The 22,699-nt window shown below is 41.5% G+C and overlaps 2 protein-coding genes across 3 annotated transcripts in view; one reads left to right on the top strand and one right to left on the bottom strand.

The window, feature by feature from the left end:
* ufm1 (ubiquitin-fold modifier 1) overlaps positions 1 to 10,753 on the bottom strand; it is a 40,151-nt gene extending 29,398 nt beyond the window's left edge. The window contains exons 1-5 of one of the 2 annotated variants that reach the window (XM_036967384.1): positions 10,595 to 10,753; positions 10,437 to 10,493; positions 9,693 to 9,750; positions 3,883 to 3,922; positions 2,611 to 2,643 (exon numbers count right to left, since the gene is read on the bottom strand). In XM_036967384.1, coding sequence (XP_036823279.1) covers positions 2,611 to 2,643; positions 3,883 to 3,922; positions 9,693 to 9,750; positions 10,437 to 10,493; positions 10,595 to 10,596 — 190 coding nt within the window. In that variant the 5' untranslated portion in view covers positions 10,597 to 10,753. The remainder of the gene's footprint in view (positions 1 to 2,610; positions 2,644 to 3,882; positions 3,923 to 9,692; positions 9,751 to 10,436; positions 10,494 to 10,594) is intronic. The other variant, XM_036967383.1, reaches the window with a different exon arrangement.
* The window catches only part of LOC110509471 (macrophage mannose receptor 1-like), a 27,137-nt gene continuing 14,239 nt past the window's right edge, over positions 9,802 to 22,699 (top strand). The window contains exon 1 of the mRNA XM_036967382.1: positions 9,802 to 9,975. The gene's annotated coding sequence lies outside the window, so the exon portion shown is untranslated. The remainder of the gene's footprint in view (positions 9,976 to 22,699) is intronic.

Below are 22,699 nucleotides of genomic sequence, written 5' to 3'. Positions count from 1 at the left end.
CGTAAACTCTCTTTCGGATTGTAATGAGAACCCGGCTAAATTCTAGAAGAAAAAAAATTAATAATGTGTTCTTACTTCTTCCTCTCTGACACAACAAATTAATTCCGACACGAGCTTCATTAAACGAAAAAATATGCCATCACTGATGCATTTAATTACCATTTAACTACCATTTCATTTTTTCTTATCATTATTTATTATTATTTCAGCAGGCTCTCTTTCAAATAATTTCTACGTTTATTCACAATGGATATTGGGCTGGATGCGGATAGGGAAAACTTGCTGAATGATGAGAGAAATTATAGTCAAGGCTTTGATTTTAAGCTATTCACAGAAGAAAAAAAATAAGCCCTTGACGCTTTGCTAACAACGAGAAATCCAGAAGGGCCGACCAATTGGATCCTGGTGTTCAGCGCCCACCATGGTTGGCTCAATAACACACTTAAATTATTATTATTTTTAATATTGTTATCAGGAAATATTAAAAAAAATATGGAAATGAGCGGTTGTGCTGCCGCTCCACAAGGACAGGGATAGTAGTGATCTTAAATCACCATCGACCCATTTCAAGGCTTCCTTGTCCAGAAAAGATTCTAGAATCCTGGTAAAAATCTATAAACTTTGTTTGTTTTTTTAAATCTGAGAAATGAATGCAAACCAAATCTGGGTTTAGGCCTGGACATCCAATCAGTGTCTAGGCCTGGACATCCAATCAGGGTCTAGTCCTGGACATCCAATCAGGGTCTAGGCCTGGACATCCAATCAGGGTCTAGTCCTGGGCATAGCACTATTACAGCAACCACTTTAGTTGGTAATGATCTAGGTCTGAGCGCTGACACCTGTTCATGGTTATCTTAGTGACAGAACTCAGGCCATCGTGATTGATTGGGTTAAGTTCACATGTCTTGAAGTACGTAAAAGGTGTTCCGCAGGGGACGATACTCGGACCTGTTCATTTCACTATTTATATTAATGCTATTGGTCAATCTGTAAAAAAAATATACATTTCATCTATATGTAAATAATACTATTACGCAATACTAATACTATTACTACTATTATGCAATACTAATACTATTACTACTATTATGCAATTTCCCCAACTTGCTGTCACAAGGAAACAGTCTGATTTTGCAGTTGTGCAGGAAGTCCTTACTGGTTTAAAACGTGTCTCAGATGGATGACATCTTCACTCATCGGATAGTTCTAGAAATCGAACGATTCCCTGAATACTTCGGTATTTGGATTGACAATGATTTATCGTAAAACATTTTTTTTTTAAATTCAACATACGACTAAGCTTGTTAAGAAACAAAGATTTTAAAAGTGGGATTTTTTTGTTTTGTTTTACAGAAACAGATCGTCTCTGTCGTCAGCAGGAAGCAGATTGCGCAGTCAACCTTTCTACCAGTTCTCAATTATGGTGATACGAAACGCCAAAGTGCAGCTGCTTCTACTCTTAAACCCATTTTTCTTAGCACCCTTTGCTTTATCAAAGGAAATCAATCAAATCAAATGTATTTATAAAGCCCTTCTTACATCAGCTGATGTCACAAAACCCCGAAACAACAAGCAATGCAGGTGTTGGTAAACTTTAATTACTCATCACTGTGTTCTTTACCAAAAGGTTGGCTGGACCTCTGAAGTCACATCATTACACTCTTTTGTCAAAGCCCTGCTCCACAAGCTTCCCGACTCACAGGGTTGGTTAACTCTGGAGACGCCTTTGGTGTCTAGAAAGTTAGGTAGATATAAGCCTTTCGTTTCTCTGCGCAATGCACTTTAAAATTGGAGGAATTGGTGACTCTAGGGCATTTCAGATGGTTGTCTCAGGGAAACTTTTTACTGAAGAATGTGTCTGTTTTATGTCTGTATTTTGCTTTCCGTGTATTGTGTATAACAACGTGTATTTAAATGTGTGTATGAATGTGTTTATGGTATTCTGATGTGTATTGTGGTGCTTCATAGGGCTCATCTGGAAAAGACACCTTGGTCTCGGCATCGACCCCCTGTCTAAATAAAGACACCCTGTCTAAATAAAGACACCCTGGTCTCAGCATTCACTTCCTGTCAAAATAAAGACACCTTGGTCTCAGCATCGACTCCCTGTCTAAATAAAGACACCTTGGTCTCAGCATCGACTTCCTGTCTAAATAAAGACACCTTGGTCTCAGCATCGACTTCCTGTCTAAATAAAGACACCTTGGTCTCAGCATCGACTTCCTGTCTAAATAAAAGTTAAATAAAACATTTAAAACAACCAACTTGACAGAGCTTGAAGAATTTGAAAAATAATATTGTACAATCCAAGTGTGCAAAGCTCTTAGAGACTTACCCAGAAAGACTCTCAGCTGTAATCGCTGCCTAAGGTGATTGTAACATGTATTGACTTGGGTTTGAATACTTATGTAATTAAAAAACATATAAGTGTTTCATTTTTCATACATTTTTAATAAAAAAAGTTAGGATTTTTCTTCCACTTTGACATTAAAAGTATTATGTGTAGATTGTTGACAAAAAAAAAAGTACAATTAAAACCATTTTAATCCCACCTTGTAACAAATCAAGTTATTGTTGTCATCAGTGTGGACGAGAAGACGGAAGACTCACCTGCTGTCTGAGCTGGGTTGATGCCGATACCGTCTGTCATGAGCACAGAGAGAACAGGGATTAGCATAAATAGCAATACATGAATGAATAAAACACCAAAACATGAATAAATAAAACTAAGAATTAAACATGCAAAATAGTGGTTGAGAGAGAGGGGGGGGGGGGTCTGATGAGTAAGACTGACACATAAGTTCACATGGTAACGCTGCTGCACTAGGCACAACAAAAACAACCACATTTAACAGTATGTGTTACATAGACAGACATCTTTTACAAGGACCTGTTTTTTTGTCAGAGATATTATAGGATACTGAAAAAGCACAGCGCCCCCCCTTTTCTAATTTTCTCTACTTTTACATATTATTGATACTGAATGTTATCAGATCTTCAACCAAAACCCACATTTTAGATTAAAAGGTAACCCAAGTTTACAAACACCCAAATCCCCTGTGTGAAAAAAAATGATTGCCCCTTTACACTCAATAACTGGTCGTGCCACCTTCAGCTGCAATGACTCCAACCAACCACTTCCTGTAGTTGTCGATCAGTCTCTCACGTCGCTGTGGAGGAATTTTGGCCCCCTCTTCCATACAGAACTGCTTTAACTCAGTGACAATTGTGGGTTTTCAAGCCTGAACTGCTCGTTTCAAGTCCTGCCACAACATCTCAATTGGGATTAGGTCTGGACTTTGAGTAGGCCAATCCAGAACTTCAAATTTGTTTATTTTGAACCATTTTCACTTAGACTTGATTGTGTGTTTTAGATCATTGTCTTGCCGCATGACCCAGCTGTTTCAGCTTCCGCTCATAGATGGATAGGGAGTTAGGGCCTTTAGGCCTGACATTCTCCTTTAGAATGACCTAATAGAACCTAATGGTTCGTTCTATTAAGGCAAGTCGTCCAGGTCCTGAGGCAGCAAAGCATCCCCAAACCATCACACTACCACCACCATGCTTGACCGTTGGTATGAGGTTCTTAATGTGGAAGGCAGTGTTTGGTTTTCGCCAGGAATTATGGGACCCACTGACACAATGTAACAGAATCACCTGTTTCTAATTATACTGACACAATGTAACAGACTCACCTGTTTCTAATAAGACTGACACAATGTAACAGACTCATCTGTTTCTAATAAGACTGACACAATGTAACAGACTCACCTGTTTCTAATAAGACTGACACAATGTAACAATCACCTGTTTCTAATTATACTGACACAATGTAACAAGACACCTGTTTCTAATAAGACCGACACAATGTAACAGACTCACCGTTAGTAATGATGGCACTGGTGGCTGCTGGTACTTTGAACTGTGAGAGGAAACAGACAGAATGATCATGCTATACACCTGCCTCTCAGTAGTCCAGGGGTGTTCAGACCTCTCCTCTGTGACCCCCAACCGTTCCATGCATTTGATCTATTCCAGACCGAGCCCACCTGATTCAACTTGTCAACTCATCCTCAACCTCATGACTAAGGTGAATCAGGTTAACTATTTCAGGGCTACAACAAATGTGTGACATGTCTACGGGTCCCTGTGAAGAGGTTTGAAAACCACGTAAGGACAGCCAGGTGAGAGGGGACTTGGGTTTACAGGCTCACGGGGAGAGAGGGGAGTTGGGCCCACATGGAGAGAGGGGAGTTGGGCTCACAGGGAGAGAGGGGAGTTGGGCTCACAGGGAGAGAGGGGAGTTGGGCTCACAGGAAGAGAGGGGAGTTGGGCTCACAGGAAGAGAGGGGAGTTGGGCTCACAGGAAGAGAGGGGAGTTGGGCTCACAGGAAGAGAGGGGAGTTGGGCTCACAGGAAGAGAGGGGAGTTGGGCTCACAGGAAGAGAGGGGAGTTGGGCTCACAGGAAGAGAGGGGAGTTGGGCTCACAGGAAGAGAGGGGAGTTGGTCCCACAGGGAGAGAAAGGAGTTGGGCTTTTTTGACAGAACGTTTTAGATTGTCTGATGTTTCTTCTTATAATGTCCCACATTTTGGTAGGCTATTTGTTAGTCAACTTGTCCATAATTAGATACATGCAGCTTCTCTTCCTGCCATTATATGTTGCCCCAGAGGACTAAATAAATCCTTGCTCACCAGAATAATGACATAAATCTATAGAATTAACGCTTCAATCTAGTTGACATTGGTAAAAATTGGTTTTCTCATTCATCTCTGCTTCTCTCACACAGCAAAGATGTTTAGGGACCGGGGAGAATAAAATGCAATAACTAAAAAGAATGGGAAAGATTTTCTATGCAAAAATGTTCAAATGAGATTAGTTTAAAAGGTTTTTAAAGGAAATTAAAAGCTATTCAAAAGACCCAACATATATTTTTTTAATATGATTTCAGTTCGGCTTGGATGCATATTTTGTGTGGTTGAAGTACTAATCAGCTTTTACAATGCTGATAAAGACAGCACCTTTACAGACGGTCCCTAACCACGCAGTCATTCTCACAAGATGCTGAAAGAAATCAGTTCTCCACTCCTATTCCTGAGTCAAAACATACATTTGGTGTATCATTTTACTGCAAGAAATGCTAAATAGTATAGAGCAGGAGTTAATCGTATATTGGCTATGTAAGAGGTTATAGATCGACAGTCAGTGTCCAGACAGGCTACTATTGCATTTAAGGCACCTGAACAGCACAGTTCCCTTGACGGGCCATTTTGAAGTCCCCCGTCATGTGACTGTGGAATTTGTATAGCGCCTCACACATCATTATGCATAATAGAGCCGGCACACTGCAATCAACCAGTTTCACTACTTTCCCAAACATTAGACTACTGTTCTAGCCCTCCCTTGTCTTTATTTTCAACTCTACATTTCACATGTTTTTTTTATTTTCTTACTGAATTAAAACTCTGAAATTGTCCCTTTTTGCCTCAGTGGATTGACCTAAGTTCCCAAAATGATTTGCTGTGTATGTGTTGCCTACAGTTAGGCCTAAAACTAAAGCAACGCGCTACAACAGATACAAATTATGAAAGAAAAAAACTCAAACGTAGCCTATAGATATGAATTGCACATTGACATATTTTTAGGCATTATTTTCCCATTATTCAACCCTAAACCTGCCCGTCCTGTGGATATAACCGCAGGGCCTGCTGGTTATGAGTCAACCCCGCGCATCACTAGTTGTCAGGGAGGCTGCTGAGCTTCGATACAGAGAGAAAGGGGCGGAGGATCATCTTCACGCTCTGTAACCGCAGTAGAGATTAAAGGATTTGTCCTAATAAAAATGTAAAAACTGTGAAAAACGCTGAATGTTCCAGTCGTTTAGAGGAATGTCTAATCTGTTCTATTGAGTTCTCCTAACTGGGCACGTCAGGTTTTGTTTTCTAGCGAAGGTGAATAATAATAATTTATTTGGTAAATAAAACAAAGAACGCACCAAGTCCATTGCAAAAAATAATGCTTAAAAATGATTTATTATTATTATTATTATTATTATTATTTATTGATGAAAATACCAGTCGATGTAAATACATTCGACCGGTCGGTCATGCATATCGGTCTACGGGTTAATTTACATCATTTGGTGGAAATAAAGTGGTGTGTGTATTTCTCGTTAGTTGTTATGATTCTTCTTTATAAAAAGTGTAAAGCATACCGATACAGAGTTTAAGATGAAAATAGGTCAGACTGTGTGAGAGCTGCTGCTGCAGTTCCTGTTGGCGTGAAACATGCTTTTAGAAGCATTAAATTAAATTGCGTGTTAAAAACAGTTCTGATGGCCATGATTGAAAAAAATATATATTTTTTTTTACTTATAAACTGGTAAATGAAGTGGGCTTTCCATTCATGTGCAATGGTGTGTCACACCGTACAATGTGAGCTTGAAAACTGAACATTTCACTTCGTATTATAAGGCAAGTCTTACCTTGCTTCAAAGTAGCCTAGACAAAATCTGTTTCTAGAAACGTGGAGTCAATTATTTTATAAAGACCTCCATATGCCATTGAAACTAGTAGCCTTTTTCGCTCATAATAGATTACCCTAGTCATATTAGCATCCCATGCTAGTTGATGATAATCCTAGTCATATTAGCATCCCATGCTAGTTGTTGATAATCCTAGTCCTATTAGCATCCCATGCTAGTTGTTGATAACCCTAGTCATATTAGCATCCCATGCTAGTTGATGATAATCCTAGTCATATTAGCATCCCATTCTAGTTGATGATAATCCTAGTCATATTAGCATCCCATTCTAGTTGATGATAATCCTAGTCATATTAGCATCCCATTCTAGTTGATGATAATCCTAGTCATATTAGCATCCCATTCTAGTTGATGATAATCCTAGTCATATTAGCATCCCATGCTAGTTGTTGATAATCCTAGTCATATTAGCATCCCATGCTAGTTGTTGATAACCCTTGTCATATTAGCATCCCATGCTAGTTGATGATAACCCTAGTCATATTAGCATCCCATGCTAGTTGACGATAACCCTAGTCATATTAGCATCCCATGCTAGTTGTTGATAACCCTAGTCATATTAGCATCCCATGCTAGTTGATGATAATCCTAGTCATTTTAGCATCCCATGCTAGTTGATGATAATCCTAGTCATATTAGCATCCCATGCTAGTTGATGATAATCTTATTCATATTAGCATCCCATGCTAGTTGATGATAATCCTAGTCATATTAGCATCCCATGCTAGTTGTTGATAACCCTTGTCATATTAGCATCCCATGCTAGTTGTTGATAACCCTAGTCATATTAGCATCCCATGCTAGTTGTTGATAACCCTAGTCATATTAGCATCCCATGCTAGTTGTTGATAACCCTAGTCATATTAGCATCCCATGCTAGTTGTTGATAACCCTTGTCATATTAGCATCCCATGCTAGTTGTTGATAACCCTTGTCATATTAGCATCCCATGCCAGTTGATGCATCTTTACATCTCCCCTCTTTCTAAATTTGGAATGGATATGTTCATCTCTGTCACATGAAACAGCTCTCATTTGCACTGCCATGTGCGCATTGCAGTGCTTATAATGTGAAGAAATAATAGTTTATAAAATGTTTAAGCTAAAAGTTTTTTTGTTTGTTGATGTCCTGGTTGAATGAATTTGGGATCTTTCATCCTGCAACTGTCCCAGAGTCAGTTTGGAATTAGGCAATTGATTTTTCCACACATAATGACAAGCTGACAAAACAGAATAGGTAAACTTTCTAGCATGGAGGAATAGTAGACTGACATAGTTGAGTGGTTTTGCTGTTCGTTACTCGTCTTGTTGGCTGTGGGGAAAAAAAAGTAAATGTTGATAGTTTTTCTAAAACATCTTCAAAATGTGTTTCATCGGAATGCGTTAAGGATCACAACGCCGTTGCATCCTCGACTTGAATGTTCTGTTAAGACGAATGACCTTCATCTCGATGTCATGTCTATCATTCTGATCACAGTGGGTGGACTCCCTAATCAGGTTACACACCTAATGCATATGGGTACGGTACATTTCTCAAATGTCTGATCAATTCAAAAGTTTCCGGTCAAATGTCCGGCCCTACATTTTCCTAAAAGGAAACGGTGGCGGCGCACACACACACACACACACCACAAAAGTCATCAAAGGAGAAGGGAGGGGAAGCTAATCATTAATGAAAGATTCCGCTATCTATGAGAAACAGCCTGAAGGCAAAAATACTAATAATTGAGATTCCGTTCGCAGGAGAGAAAAGAAAACTATCAAAATCAGCCTCAGCGTTCTAAGAACATAATTGGCTCTGTGAGGATTCTACTTTGCTTAAAGAGGACAAAGCATATAGCAGCAGAAACAGCCATCACTCATGTCTGCTTGAATCATGATGGTGGCTCATGAGTTTTCTATGGGGTTATAGAGCAACACATCTCAAGAGACTGCAACCGGTTATTGTCACACAGAGAGACAGAGGAGATGCCACTAGTCTGAAGTCAGGGAGATAAGGATGGCTAAGCGAGCACAGAGCAGCACGGGCATTCTAAATCAATCACAGATGAGCAGGAGAATGAGGAGAGAAAGAGAAACGCATTATGTAGCTGGGAATGGACAATGGACAATGGGTTGAAGAGGGAGGGTAGGAAAGATACAAATGAATTACTGCTACTCTCAAAGCATTACCCATCTGCCTCATTTCATCTTTAGGCTATTCACTCTGTCCATTATTTGGATGATGATTATTGTAATAGGTTGCATTCATAAATCTAAATATTAAAAGGGAAGGGATCCATTGATTCAAGGAAGTCTGATCGGTATGCGGCAAGACATAAACAATGGTCCTCTCCCAGCTTACCATCTACTAGAAATAGGTTATTGACTTAATATCATGTGGAATGACTGTTCCAGTTACGGAAGCAGGCAGGGTGGGACCAGGCTAAACAGAGAGGAAATGCTCAAGCCTGGTATCTATATTGTATATCGTATATTGTTTCCATGTCATACATGTAAGAGAGGAGACTGAGGAGAGACTCAAAGCCTTACCTGTACTAGAGGTGCTGTATCTAATCTTTGATAGTCGCCATGCAACAGAGGAGGCCCCCATACTGTAGGCAAAGCCTACAGCAAAGCCTACAGCAAAGCCTATGTGCTGTAGCCAACTCTAGTATTATATCATTGCTATGCCATACATGTATGAGAGACTGAGGAGACTCAACCCTCACATCCATACATGTATGAGAGACTGAGGAGACTCAATCCTCACATCCATACATGTATAAGAGACTGAAGAGAGACTCAATCCTCACATCCATACATGTATGAAAGGAGACTGAGGAGAGACTCAACCCTCAAATCCATACATGTATGAAAGGAGACTGAGGAGAGACTCAATCCTCACATCCATACATGTATGAGAGGAGACTGAGGAGAGACTCAATCCTCACATCCATACATGTATGAAAGGAGACTGAAGAGAGACTCAATCCTCATATCCATACTCTGTGCTTTTGTTCCTCTTTTTGGGGGGGGGGGGGGGGGGGGGGGGCTACATCTTGTAAAGTTGGTTGTGACCCCTTAAAAATGCTTTCACTTGACTTGTTGTATTATAGCCAACTACTAGTATTTTTGTTGTTGCAATACCCAGTATGAGATTAACTAACCTCCTCCGCTGCAAACTTCAACACGGCTGTAAACGGCGTGCTCTCTGGGACGCTGAGTCTGAAACAAGAAATACACATCACTCCAACTCTCTGCTCTCCATGGAACGAACCCCCCCCCTTTCAATATTTCCTTTCCTCTCCCTTCCCTTTATCTTCCTCGTGTAATCAGTAAGGAAAGGCTTCATAGGCCAATTTGCTGTGGCGCTGCAGAGTCCCTGTTCTGTGTTGATTGTTCAACTACGACGTCCCCTTTCATAAAGTGCAAAAACAGCCAGTCATCGAGGTAAGTGGTGACGTGTGGTAAACTGGCTGAAAGCCTGGAACACATAGGCTAGCTAGTTAGCAATGTTGTGATTAAACGTTATTTGGAAATGTCTGCAAACACATTGCAAGAGGTTTATGTTATGCCAAGATACTAAGCAAATTACAGTGCTAATGGCAACAACGAACGCATCGGCAAAACTGACTACAGTCATAGTGAATTGGCATGCTAGCTAACTTGCTGGCCAGTGACAGCTGTGTTATGGTTCAAAGGAACAACATGCTTCCAAGAGGTAGCAGCTAGCCAGCTAGCATCTTGCAATTAGCTTCTACTAGTAGCTAGATAGCTTCAATACTTAGCTAGCTGCAGACGAATATAATGAAGATCACAGCTAGCTGAACAAGCTACATGCATGGGTGTGACGGTAAGCATCAGTATTCATTGATGTTTTTAGCTAACGTTAATGCTGATCTGTCACTTACACTTTGTAGGGTAGCCGGGGATCCGACGTCAGAGTGATTTTAAACGTGACTTTAGACCTGATGGAGGAAACAAACACAGTTATCATCACACTGCTTTTTGCTAAATAATAGTAATTTATTAAATGTGTATTATAGGACAGAATGAGAGGTAAACGTACATTTTCTTGGTGACTGTGGTCTCTACTCCACACCGTTAACGTAGACCCGGAAGTCAGAAGGACTCAGTGGACACGTCATCAGTTCGATAAGGTTTTAGCAGCCTCGCCGAATGAGTTTGATGCTTTTTTAATAGAAATACTTAAAAAATTGTGTGGCATTAATTTATTGAATAGTACAGTCTTGAAACAAGTAACAAAACAGAAAAAGTTGTGCTATTAAAAGATAGGCGACTTTGACAGCGTGCTTGTCAATTTACCGTAACATACGACCACATGCGCACACCTATTTGTACAAATCCCAAGTGACTGATGATGTATTTGTTTGAAGAATCAACTATTAATATACCATTACTATATACAGAAAATATAGGATAGCGATAACTTTTTTCCATGACATTACACTAGAAGTAAAGTGTGCAGTGATTTGCAGAATGTATGTTGCCTTGCTCTCATGCATGTATAAAGTAGTCTCATGCATTTATAAGGTCAAAATGTACAGTGCATTCATAAAGTATTCACCTTTTCCACATTTTGTTGTTACAGCCTGAATTTAAAATAGATTAGATTGAGATGTTGTGTCACTGGCCTACACACTATACCCCCTTAAGGGGTGAGAATACTTTCAGAAGGTGCTCTCATTCATTTATAAGGTTATTGATTAATTGATCAAAAAATCCCCAATAGCCTTTTCCTCTACAATGTGCTGAGGTTTGCTCTCTGGAGTAGATAGGTCAGTGCAATAGGCAGTAATACATCCTTCTTCAGCTAAACATGTCAAAGTATGATGGTGCCTAATGGTATAGATGTTTGTAGTGCACTACGTTTGACCAGGGCCCATAACAAGTAGTGCACTATGTAGGGCAGGGGTCTCCAACCAATGATGTATGTAAACCCTGGATAGCTGATGCTGTGTATTGGCAATTGAGAGGCATTGAAGCCACCGGGCGGCCATGTTGTCTCTCTCCACTAGGAGCAGTCTATAGGAATGAATGGAATTCTACACTATTTCATGTAAATGTTTGAAGGACAAAATTACATGTATTTAAGAAGTTTTTGTTGTTGTAGAGGGGACAGTAACATCAGTACCCTTAAAAACAAAAAATACTTTGAGGAAAATGTTTTTGTCAGTTGTTTATACCAGTTAGGGGAAGTGATGAGTGATGAGCTCTACAGCAGTCTCACATCTCAAACGCTGGTTGAAAACTGTTTTCTGACACTCCCAAACGATAGAATTTGTAGATAATTGGCCCTCATTCTGGGACTCACCCACAAACAGGACCAAGCCTGGCCTGCTGAGGGTTGACGGACTCCATCCTAGCATGAGGGGTGCTCTCATCTCCTCTACGAACATAGACTGGGCTCTAACTCCCCTAGCTCCACAATGAGATAGGGTGCAGGCCAGGCAGCAGGCTGTTAGCCAGCCTGACAGCTTAGTGGAGTTCACTAGCACAGTGTGCCACTAGCACAGTCAGTGTAGTCAGCTCAGCTATCCCCATCTGTGCCTCGACCTAGGTTGGGCAAAACTAAACATGGCGGTGTTCACCTTAGCAATCTCACTGGAATAAAGACCTCTTCCATTCCTGCCATTATTGAAAGAGATCGTGATACCTCACATCTAAAAATAGGGCTACTTAATGTTAGAACCCTCACTTCCAAGGCAGTTATAGTCAATGAACTAATCACTGATCATAATCTTGATGTGATTGGCCTGACTGAAACATGGCTTAAGGCTGATGAATTTACTGTGTTAAATGAGGCCTTACTTCTTGGTTACACTAGTGACCATATACCCCGAGCGTCCCGAGGAGGTGTTGCTAACATTTACGATAGCAAATTTCAATTTCCAAAAAACCCTAATATTTTCATCTTTTGAACTTCTAGTCAGGAAATCTGTGCAGCCTACTCAATCTCTTTTTAAAGCTACTGTTTACAGGCCTCCTGGGCCGTATACAGCGTGTCTCACTGAGTTCCCTGAATTCCCATTGGACCTTGTAGTCATGGCAGATTATATTCTAATTGTTGGTGACTTTAATATCCACATGGAAAAGTCCACAGACCAACTCCAAAAGGCTTTTAGAACCATCATCGACTCAGTGGGTTTTGTCCAACATGTCTCTGGACCTACTCACTGCCACAGTCATACTCTGGACCTAGTTTTGTCCCATAGAACAAATGTTGTGGATCAGACCACCATTTTATTACGTTTGCAATCGCAACAAATAATCTGCTCAGACCCAAACCAAGGATAATCAAATGTTGTGCTATAAATTCACAGACAACACAAAGATTCCTAGATTCCCTTCACCTACCCAAGGATGTCAGAGTACAAAAATCAGTTAACCACCTAACTGAGGAACTCAATTTAAACCTTGCGCAATACCCTAGATGCAGTCGCACCCCTAAAAACAAAAAATATTTGTCATAAGAAACTTGCTCCCTGGTACACAGAAAATACCCAACCTCTGAAGCATGCTTCCAGAAAATTGGAACGGAAATGGTGCCACACCAAACTGGAAGTCTTCCGACTAGCTTGGAAAGACAGTACCGTGCCGTATCGAAGAGCCCTCACTGCTGCTCGATCATCCTATTTTTCCAACTTAATTGTAGGAAAATAAGAACAATCCCAAATGTATTTTTGATACAGTCACAAAGCTAACTAAAATCCAACATTCCCCAAGAGAGGATGGCTTTCACTTCAGCAGTAATAAATTCATGAACTTCTTTGAGGAAAAGATCATTAGAAAGCAAATCACGGACTCCTCTTTAAATCTGCGTATTCCTCCAAAGCTCAGTTGTCCTGAGTCTGCACAACTCTGCCAGGACCTAGGATCAAGAGAGACGCTCAAGTGTTTTAGTACTATATCTCTTGACACAATGATGAAAATAATCATGGCCTCTAAACCTTCAAGCTGCATACTGGACCCTATTCCAACTAAACTACTGAAAGAGCTGCTTCCTGCGCTTGGCCCTCCTATGTTGAACATAATAAACGGCTCTCTATCCACCAGATGTGTACCAAACTCACTAAAAGTGTCAGTAATAAGGCCTCTCTTGAAAAAGCCTAACCTTGACCCAGAAAATAGTCCTGCCGTACCTACACGTACGCTACGGTCACAAGATGCTCTTTACTGTCCCTAGAACTTCTTTGGAAACAGCTGGAGGCAGGACTTTCTCCTGTATTTTTATGGAATGGTTCTGCCGACCCATGTGAGAGACGCACACTCGGTCTCAACCTTTAAGTCTTTACTGAAGACTCATCACTTCAGTAGGTCCAATGATTGAGTGTAGTCTGGCCCAGGAGTGTGAAGGTGAACGGAAAGGCTCTGGAGCAACGAACCGCCATTGCTATCTCTGCCTGGCCGGTTCCCCTCTCTCCACTGGGGCTGAGTCACTGGCTTGCTGGTGCTCTGCCATGTCGTCCCTAGGAGGGATGCGTCACTTGAGTGGGTTGAGTCACTGACGTGATCTTCCTGTCTGGGTTGGTGCCTCCCCCCTTGGCGTGCTGTCTCTGCAGCTTCTCTTCTGCCATAACTTGTTTCCTCATAAGACTAAATAAAGTCATTATTTAGCAAAGTAGTGCTCACCAGAACAGTGTCTTACAGTGTTAGAATGAATACGTAATAATTATTAGTAATCTAGTTAACACTGGTAATGTTGTCTGTTTCGTTTAGGGACCCGCGGGAGAAAACTCATTAACTCCAAAAACAGTGGAAAGATTTTTCATGTGCAAAATTGTTCAAATGTTATCAGTTTGACCGGTTTTAAGTAAATGAAAGACGGTGAAAACGTCGAAACATATTTCTGATAAGACTTCGGGTGGTTTTGGGTTATTATTTATTTTATGTGGTTGAAATACTGTCTGCCTGCTTAACAGTGTCAAAAGATAACACATTACACGCACATTCACATTTTCTAAAGAAATCATATTTCTCCACTCCTGTTCCAGAGACAAAATTAACATTTGTTGTATAATTTAACTGAAAGAAATGTAAAATTGTACAGGAATTTATATTATATTACGTTACAGGTGAGAGAATATAGGCCTACGCTCAGTGTCCACAGTTACTATTCCATTTAACCCATATGAATTTAAATGAGGAAAAGTCTGTTTATTCACGGTTAGTGGGATACTCATGAGTGGGATATCAAAGGTGCATGTAAACAGCCTATCCTGAGTAAGACCTTAAGCGGGATATGAGCTACTATCCGGGATACTGTGTGCATGGTCAGTGACGCAGTAGGCTGAGAATAGGGCCCTTGCAGTGAAGCAGTAGGTTGAGAATAGGGCCCTTACAGTGAAGCAGTAGGTTGAGAACAGGGCCCTTGCAGTGAAGCAGTAGGCTGAGAACAGGGCCCTTGCAGTGAAGCAGTAGGTTGAGAATAGGGCCCTTACAGTGAAGCAGTAGGTTGAGAACAGGGCCCTTGCAGTGAAGCAGTAGGTTGAGAATAGGGCCCTTACAGTGAAGCAGTAGGTTGAGAATAGGGCCCTTACAGTGAAGCAGTAGGCTGAGAACAGGGCCCTTGCAGTGAAGCAGTAGGTTGAGAATAGGGCCCTTACAGTGAAGCAGTAGGTTGAGAATAGGGCCCTTACAGTGAAGCAGTAGGTTGAGAATAGGGCCCTTACAGTGAAGCAGTAGGTTGAGAATAGGGCAGGTGGGAAGGTGAACGGAAAGGCTCTGGAGCAACGAACCGCCCTTGCTGTCTCTGCCTGGCCGGTTCCTCTCTTTCCACTGGGATTCTCTGTCTCTGACCCTATTACAGGGGCTGAGTCACTGGCTTACTTGTGCTCTGCCATGCTGTCCCTAGGAGGGGTGCGTCAGTTGAGTGGGTTGATCTTCCTGTCTGGGTTGGCGCCCCCCTTTGGGTTGTGTCGTGGCGGAGATCTTTGTGGGCTATACTCGGCCTTGTCTCAGGATGGCAAGTTGGTGGTTGAAGATATCCCTCTAGTGGTGCAGAGGCTGTGCTTTGGCAAAGTGGGTGGGGTTATATCCTGCCTGTTTGGCCCTGTCCGGGGGTATCATCGGATGGGGCCACAGTAACTCCTGACCCCTCCTGTCTCGTGGCGGAGATCTTTGTGGGCTATACTCGGCCTTGTCTCAGGATGGCAAGTTGGTGGTTGAAGATATCCCTCTAGTGGTGTGGGGGCTGTGCTTTGGCAAAGTGGGTGGGGTTATATCCTGCCTGTTTGGCCCTGTCCGGGGGTATCTTCGGATGGGGCCACAGTGACTCCTGACCCCTCCTGTCTCAGCCTCCAGTATTTATGCTGCAGTAGTTTATGTGTCGGGGGGCTAGGGTCAGTCTGTTATATCTGGAGTACTTCTCCTGTCTTATCCGGTGTCCTATGTGAATTTAAGTATGCTCTCTCTAATTCTCTCTTTCTCTCTTTCTTTCTTTCTCTCTCCCGGAGGACCTGAGCCCTAGCACCATGCCTCAGGACTACCTGGCATGATGACTCCTTGCTGTCCCCAGTCCACCTGGCCGTGCTGCTGCTCCAGTTTCAACTGTCCCAGACCTGCTGTTTTCAACTCTCTAGAGACAGCAGAAGCGGTAGAGATACTCTCAATGATCGGCTATGAAAAGCCAACTGACATTTACTCCTGAGGTGCTGACCTGTTGCACCCTCGACAACTACTGTGATTATTATTATTTGACCATGCTGGTCATTTATGAACATTTGAATATCTTGACCATGTTTTGTTATAATCTCCACCCGGCACATCCAGAAGAGGACTGGCCACCCCTCATAGCCTGGTTCCTCTCTATGTTTCTTCCTAGGTTTTGGCCTTTCTAGGGAGTTTTTCCTAGCCACCGTGCTTCTACACCTGCATTGCTTGCTGTTTGGGGTTTTAGGCTGGGTTTATGTAGAGCACTTTGAAATATCAGCTGATGTAAGAAGGGCTATATAAACACATTTTATTTGGTTGAGAACAAGGCCCTTACAGGTACGCAGTAAGGCTGAGTACAAGGCCCTTACAGTGAAGCAGTAGACTGACAATAGGGCCCTTGCAGTGAAGCAGTAGGTTGAGAATAGGGCCCTTACAGTGACGCAGTAGGTTAAGAATAGGGCCCTTACAGTGAAGCAGTAGGTTGAGAACAGGGTCCTTACAGCGACGCAGTAGGTTGAGAAATGGGCCCTTGCAGTGAAGCAGTAGGCTGAGAACAGGGCCCTTGCAGTTACACAGTAGATTGAGAACAGGACTCCTATAGTGAAGCAGTAGGTTGCTAACAGGGCCCTTACAGCGACTCAGTATGTTGAGAACTAGGCCCTTGCAGTGAAGCAGTAGGTTGAGAACCCCTTACAGTGATGCAGTAGGTTGAGAACTCCTTACAGTGATGCAGTAGGTTGAGAACTCCTTACAGTGATGCAGTAGGTTGAGAACTCCTTACAGTGATGCAGTAGGTTGAGAACTCCTTACAGTGATGCAGTAGGTTGAGAACACCTTACAGTGATGCAGTAGGTTGAGAACTCCTTACAGTGATGCAGTAGGTTGAGAACTCCTTACAGTGATGCAGTAGGTTGAGAACTCCTTACAGTGATGCAGTAGGTTGAGAACTCCTTACAGTGATGCAGTAGGTTGAGAACTCCTTACAGTGATGCAGTAGGTTGAAACTCCTTACAGTGATGCAGTAGGTTGAGAACCCCTTACAGTGATGCAGTAGGTTGAGAACTCCTTACAGTGATGCAGTAGGTTGAAAACACCTTACAGTGATGCAGTAGGTTGAAAACAGGCCTAAGTTGAGAACAGGCCTGGTTATTTCACTGAAATGTTCAAAATAACTTCAATAGCTGAATTGCAAAACAAGCATGTATGCATTGTGAAAGAACAGAACATGTTTTAATATATTTTGTTCCTGCCATGAAAGGGCATGAACATGTGGATGTTTTCTTTGTAATTGCTATGTCAGGGCGATTGCAGGCCAGAATATTTTTGATATCTCAGATTGTTTTGGAAATTTTCTACACATAAACTTAATTGGGAGGAAGATCATGATGAAAGTGTCCCTTTCAGTCTCGTTTTAGACCTGTACATGCCTTCTGTAAGACCCTATGACCTGTGTACCAGACCTGTACATGCCTTCTGTAAGACTCAATGACCTGTGTACCAGACCTATACATGCCTTCTGTAAGACCCTATGACCTGTGTACCAGACCTATACATGCCTTCTGTAAGACCCTATGACCTGTGTACCAGACCTGTACATGGCTTCTGTAAGACCCTATGACCTGTGTACCAGACCTGTACATGGCTTCTGTAAGACCCTATGACCTGTGTACCAGACCTGTACATGGCTTCTGTAAGACCCTATGACCTGTGAACCAGACGATACATGCCTTCTGTAAGACCCTATGACCTGTGAACCAGACGATACATGCCTTCTGTAAGACCATATGACCTGTGAACCAGACCTATACATGCCTTCTGTAAGACCCTATGACCTGTGAACCAGACGATACATGCCTTCTGTAAGACCCTATGACCTGTGAACCAGACGATACATGCCTTCTGTAAGACCCTATGACCTGTGAACCAGACCTATACATGCCTTCTGTAAGACCCTATGACCTGTGAACCAGACGTGTACATGCCTTCTGTAAGACCCTATGACCTGTGAACCAGACGATACATGCCTTCTGTAAGACCCTATGACCTGTGAACCAGACCTATACATGCCTTCTGTAAGACCCTATGACCTGTGAACCAGACGATACATGCCTTCTGTAAGACCCTATGACCTGTGAACCAGACCTATACATGCCTTCTGTAAGACCCTGTGACCTGTGAACCAGACCTATACATGCCTTCTGTAAGACCCTGTGACCTGTGAACCAGACCTATACATGCCTTCTGTAAGACCCTATTTTGAGAACTCCTTACAGTGATGCAGTAGGTTGAGAACTCCTTACAGTGATGCAGTAGGTTGAGAACTCCTTACAGTGATGCAGTAGGTTGAAACTCCTTACAGTGATGCAGTAGGTTGAGAACTCCTTACAGTGATGCAGTAGGTTGAGAACTCCTTACAGTGATGCAGTAGGTTGAAACTCCTTACAGTGATGCAGTAGGTTGAGAACCCCTTACAGTGATGCAGTAGGTTGAAAACCCATTGCTGTGAAGTTGAGAACAGGCCTGGTTATTTCACTGAAATGTTCAAAATAACTTCAATAGCTGAATTGCAAAACAAGCATGTATGCATTGTGAAAGAACAGAACATGTTTTAATATATTTTGTTCCTGCCATGAAAGGGCATGAACATGTGGATGTTTTCTTTTTAATTGCTATGTCAGGGCGATTGCAGGCCAGAATATTTTTGATATCTCAGATTGTTTTGGAAATTTTCTACACATAAACTTAATTGGGAGGAAGATCATGATGAAAGTGTCCCTTTCAGTCTCGTTTTAGACCTGTACATGCCTTCTGTAAGACCCTATGACCTGTGAACCAGACGATACATGCCTTCTGTAAGACCCTATGACCTGTGAACCAGACCTATACATGCCTTCTGTAAGACCCTATGACCTGTGAACCAGACGATACATGCCTTCTGTAAGACCCTATGACCTGTGAACCAGACGATACATGCCTTCTGTAAGACCCTATGACCTGTGAACCAGACCTATACATGCCTTCTGTAAGACCCTATGACCTGTGAACCAGACGATACATGCCTTCTGTAAGACCCTATGACCTGTGAACCAGACGATACATGCCTTCTGTAAGACCCTATGACCTGTGAACCAGACCTATACATGCCTTCTGTAAGACCCTATGACCTGTGAACCAGACCTGTACATGCCTTCTGTAAGACCCTATGACCTGTGAACCAGATGTGAAAAGTAGATATAATTTCTTCCTGATATGGGTACTCCTATATATACAGTGCCTTGCGAAAGTATTCGGCCCCCTTGAACTTTGAGACCTTTTGCCAAATTTCAGGCTTCAAACATAAAGATATAAAACTGTATTTTTTTGTGAAGAATCAACAACGAGTGGGACACAATCATGAAGTGGAACGACATTTATTGGATATTTCAAACTTTTTTAACAAATAAAAAACTGAAAAATTGGGCGTGCAAAATTATTCAGACCCTTTACTTTCAGTGCAGCAAACTCTCTCCAGAAGTTCAGTGAGGATCTCTGAATGATCCAATGTTGACCTAAATGACTAATGATGATAAATACAATCCACCTGTGTGTAATCAAGTCTGCCGATGAAAAACATCCCCACAGATTGATGCTGACACCAACATGCTTCACTGTGGGGATGGTGTTCTCGGGGTGATGAGAGGTGTTGGGTTTGCGCCAGACATAGCGTTTTCCTTGATGGCCATAAAGCTCATGTTTAGTCTCATCTGACCAGAGTACCTTCTTCCATATGTTCGGGGAGTCTCCCACAGGCCTTTTGGCGAACACCAAACGTGTTTGCTTATTTTTTTCTTTAAGCAATGGCTTTTTTTCTGGCCACTCTTCCGTAACGCCCAGCTCTGTGGAGTGTACTGCTTAAAGTGGTCCAATGGACAGATATTCCAATCTCCGCTGTTGAGCTTTGCAGCTCCTTCAGGGTTATCTTTGCTCTCTTTGTTGCCTCTCCCTCCTCCGTTTTGGTGGGCGGCCCTCTTTTCTTTCCATTTTTTAAACAATGGATTTATCGGTGCTCCGTGGAATATTAAAGTTTATTATATTTTATAACCCAACCCTGATCTGTACTTCTCCACAACTTTGTCCCTGACCTGTTTGGACCTGCTTGGTCTTCATGGTGCCACTTGTTTGGTGTTGCAGACTCTGGGGCCTTTCAGAACAGGTGTATATATACTGAGATCATGTGACAGATCATGTGCTACTTAGATTGCACACAGGTGAACTTTTATTTAACTAATTATGTGACTTCTGGAGGTAATTGGTTGCACCAAATCTTATTTAGGGGCTTCATGGCAAAGGGGGGTGAGTTTACATGCACTCACCACTTTTCTGTTTTTAATTTTGTTTTGTTTTTTGAAACACATATTTTTTTTTCATATTACTTCACCAATTTGGACTATTTTGTGTATGTCCATTAAATGAAATCCAAATAAAAATCAATTTCATTTACAGGTTGTAATGCAACAAAATAGGAAAAATGCCAAGGGAGTGAATACATTCAGAAGGCACTGCACAAAAAGCTTATTTCTCTTAAATGTTGTGCACACATTTGTTTACATCCCTGTTAGTGAGCATTTTTTCCTTTTCCAAGATAATCCATCCACCTGACAGGTGTGATATAGCAAGAAGCTGATTAAACAGCATCATCATTACACAGGTGCACCTTGTGCTGGGGACAATGAAAGGCCACTCTAAAATGTGCAGTTTTGTCACACACAACACAATGCCACAGATGTCTCATGTTTTGAGGGAGCGTGCAATTGGCATGCTGACTGAAATAATGTCCACCAGAGCTGTTGTCAGAGAATTTTATGTTAATTTCTCTACCGTAAGCCACCTCCAACATCATTTTTGAGAATCTGGCAGTACTTCCAACCGACCTCACAAACACAGACCACGTGTAACCACGCCAACCCAGGACCACCACATCCGGCTTCTTCATCTGCAGCATCATCTGAGACCAGCCACCCGGAAAACTGATGAAAACTGCTCCCCTGCCCAGTAATGAGAAATCCATAGATTAGGGCCTAATGAATGTATTTCAATTGACTGATTACCTTAAATGAACTGTAACTTAGTAAAATCGTTGAAAATTGTTGCATGTTGCGTTTATATTTTTCTTCAGCATGTATCTCTGTGAGAAAAGCATTTTGGTAAATTGCCAATATGGAAAATGAAACAACACTTTTTTTGAATGGATCCTTTCAACCAATCACCACCTCAACAGCGATAGGGGTCGTTGGCTTTCATTTGAATGATAGCTTAACCCTCAAATTCATAAATGTGAGACTAAAGATATTTATGAGAGGAGCGCAGGATTTGTTTTCTAGTCTGAAAATAACAAGCTGACGTTATTTATTACAGTTTGGCGCTTATGACATGTAATATGTTCTGACCATCAAAGGGAAATTAGCGTAATATAAATGAAATATTATTTGACAAATGAGCTGAATACAACAGGTGTAGACTTTACCATCAAATGCTTACTTACATGCACTAAACAAACAATGCAAACAAAACAAACAATGCAGTTTTAAGAAAGTAGAGTTAAATAAACTAAAGTTTAAAAATGTTTACAATAAAATAACATTAATGAGGTTATATACAGGGGGTACCGGTACCAAGTCAATATGAGGGGTACAGGTTAGTCAAGGTCATTGAGGTAATATTCACATGTACAGTTGAAGTCGGAAGTATACATACACCTCAGCCAAATACATTTAAACTCAGTTTTTCACAATTCCTGACATTTAATCCTAGTAAAAATTCCCTGTCCTAGGTCAGTTAGGATCACCACTTTATTTTAAGAATGTGAAATGTCAGAATAATAGTAGAGAGAATTATTTAATTCAGCTTTTATTTCTTTCATCACATTCACAGTGGGTCAGAAGTTTACATACACTCAATCAGTATTTGGTAGCATTGCCTTTAAATACTTTAACTTGGGCCAAACATCTCGATTTCTTTTGATTTTTCCATGATGTCAAGCAAAGAGGCATTGAGTTTCAAGGTAGGCCTTGAAATACATCCACAGGTACACCTCCAATCAACTCAAATGATGTCAACTAGCCTATCAGAAGCTTCTAAAGCCATGACATCATTTTATAGAATTTTCCAAGCTGTTTAAAGGCACAGTCAACTTGATGTATGTAAACTTCTGACCCACTGGAATTGTGATAAAGGGAATTCTAAGTGAAATAATCTGTAAACAATTGTTGGAAAAATGACTTGTGTCATGTCCTAACCAATTTGCCAAAACTATAGTTTGTTAACAAGAAATTTGTGGAGTGGTTGCAAATTCAGCAGTTTTATAGCTTGGGGGTAGAATCTGTTAAAAAGCCTTTTGGACCTGTTCTTGGCACTCCGGTACCACTTGCCGTGCAGTAGCAGAGAGAACAGTCTATGACTAGACTTGGTGCTCCGGTACCACTTGCCGTGCGGTAGCAGAGAGAACAGTCTATGACTAGAC

This window comes from Oncorhynchus mykiss, chromosome Y (genome assembly GCF_013265735.2).
Source record: "Oncorhynchus mykiss isolate Arlee chromosome Y, USDA_OmykA_1.1, whole genome shotgun sequence".
Taxonomy (NCBI): Eukaryota; Metazoa; Chordata; class Actinopteri; order Salmoniformes; family Salmonidae; genus Oncorhynchus; species Oncorhynchus mykiss.
This window is presented reverse-complemented; position numbering and strand designations above follow the sequence as displayed.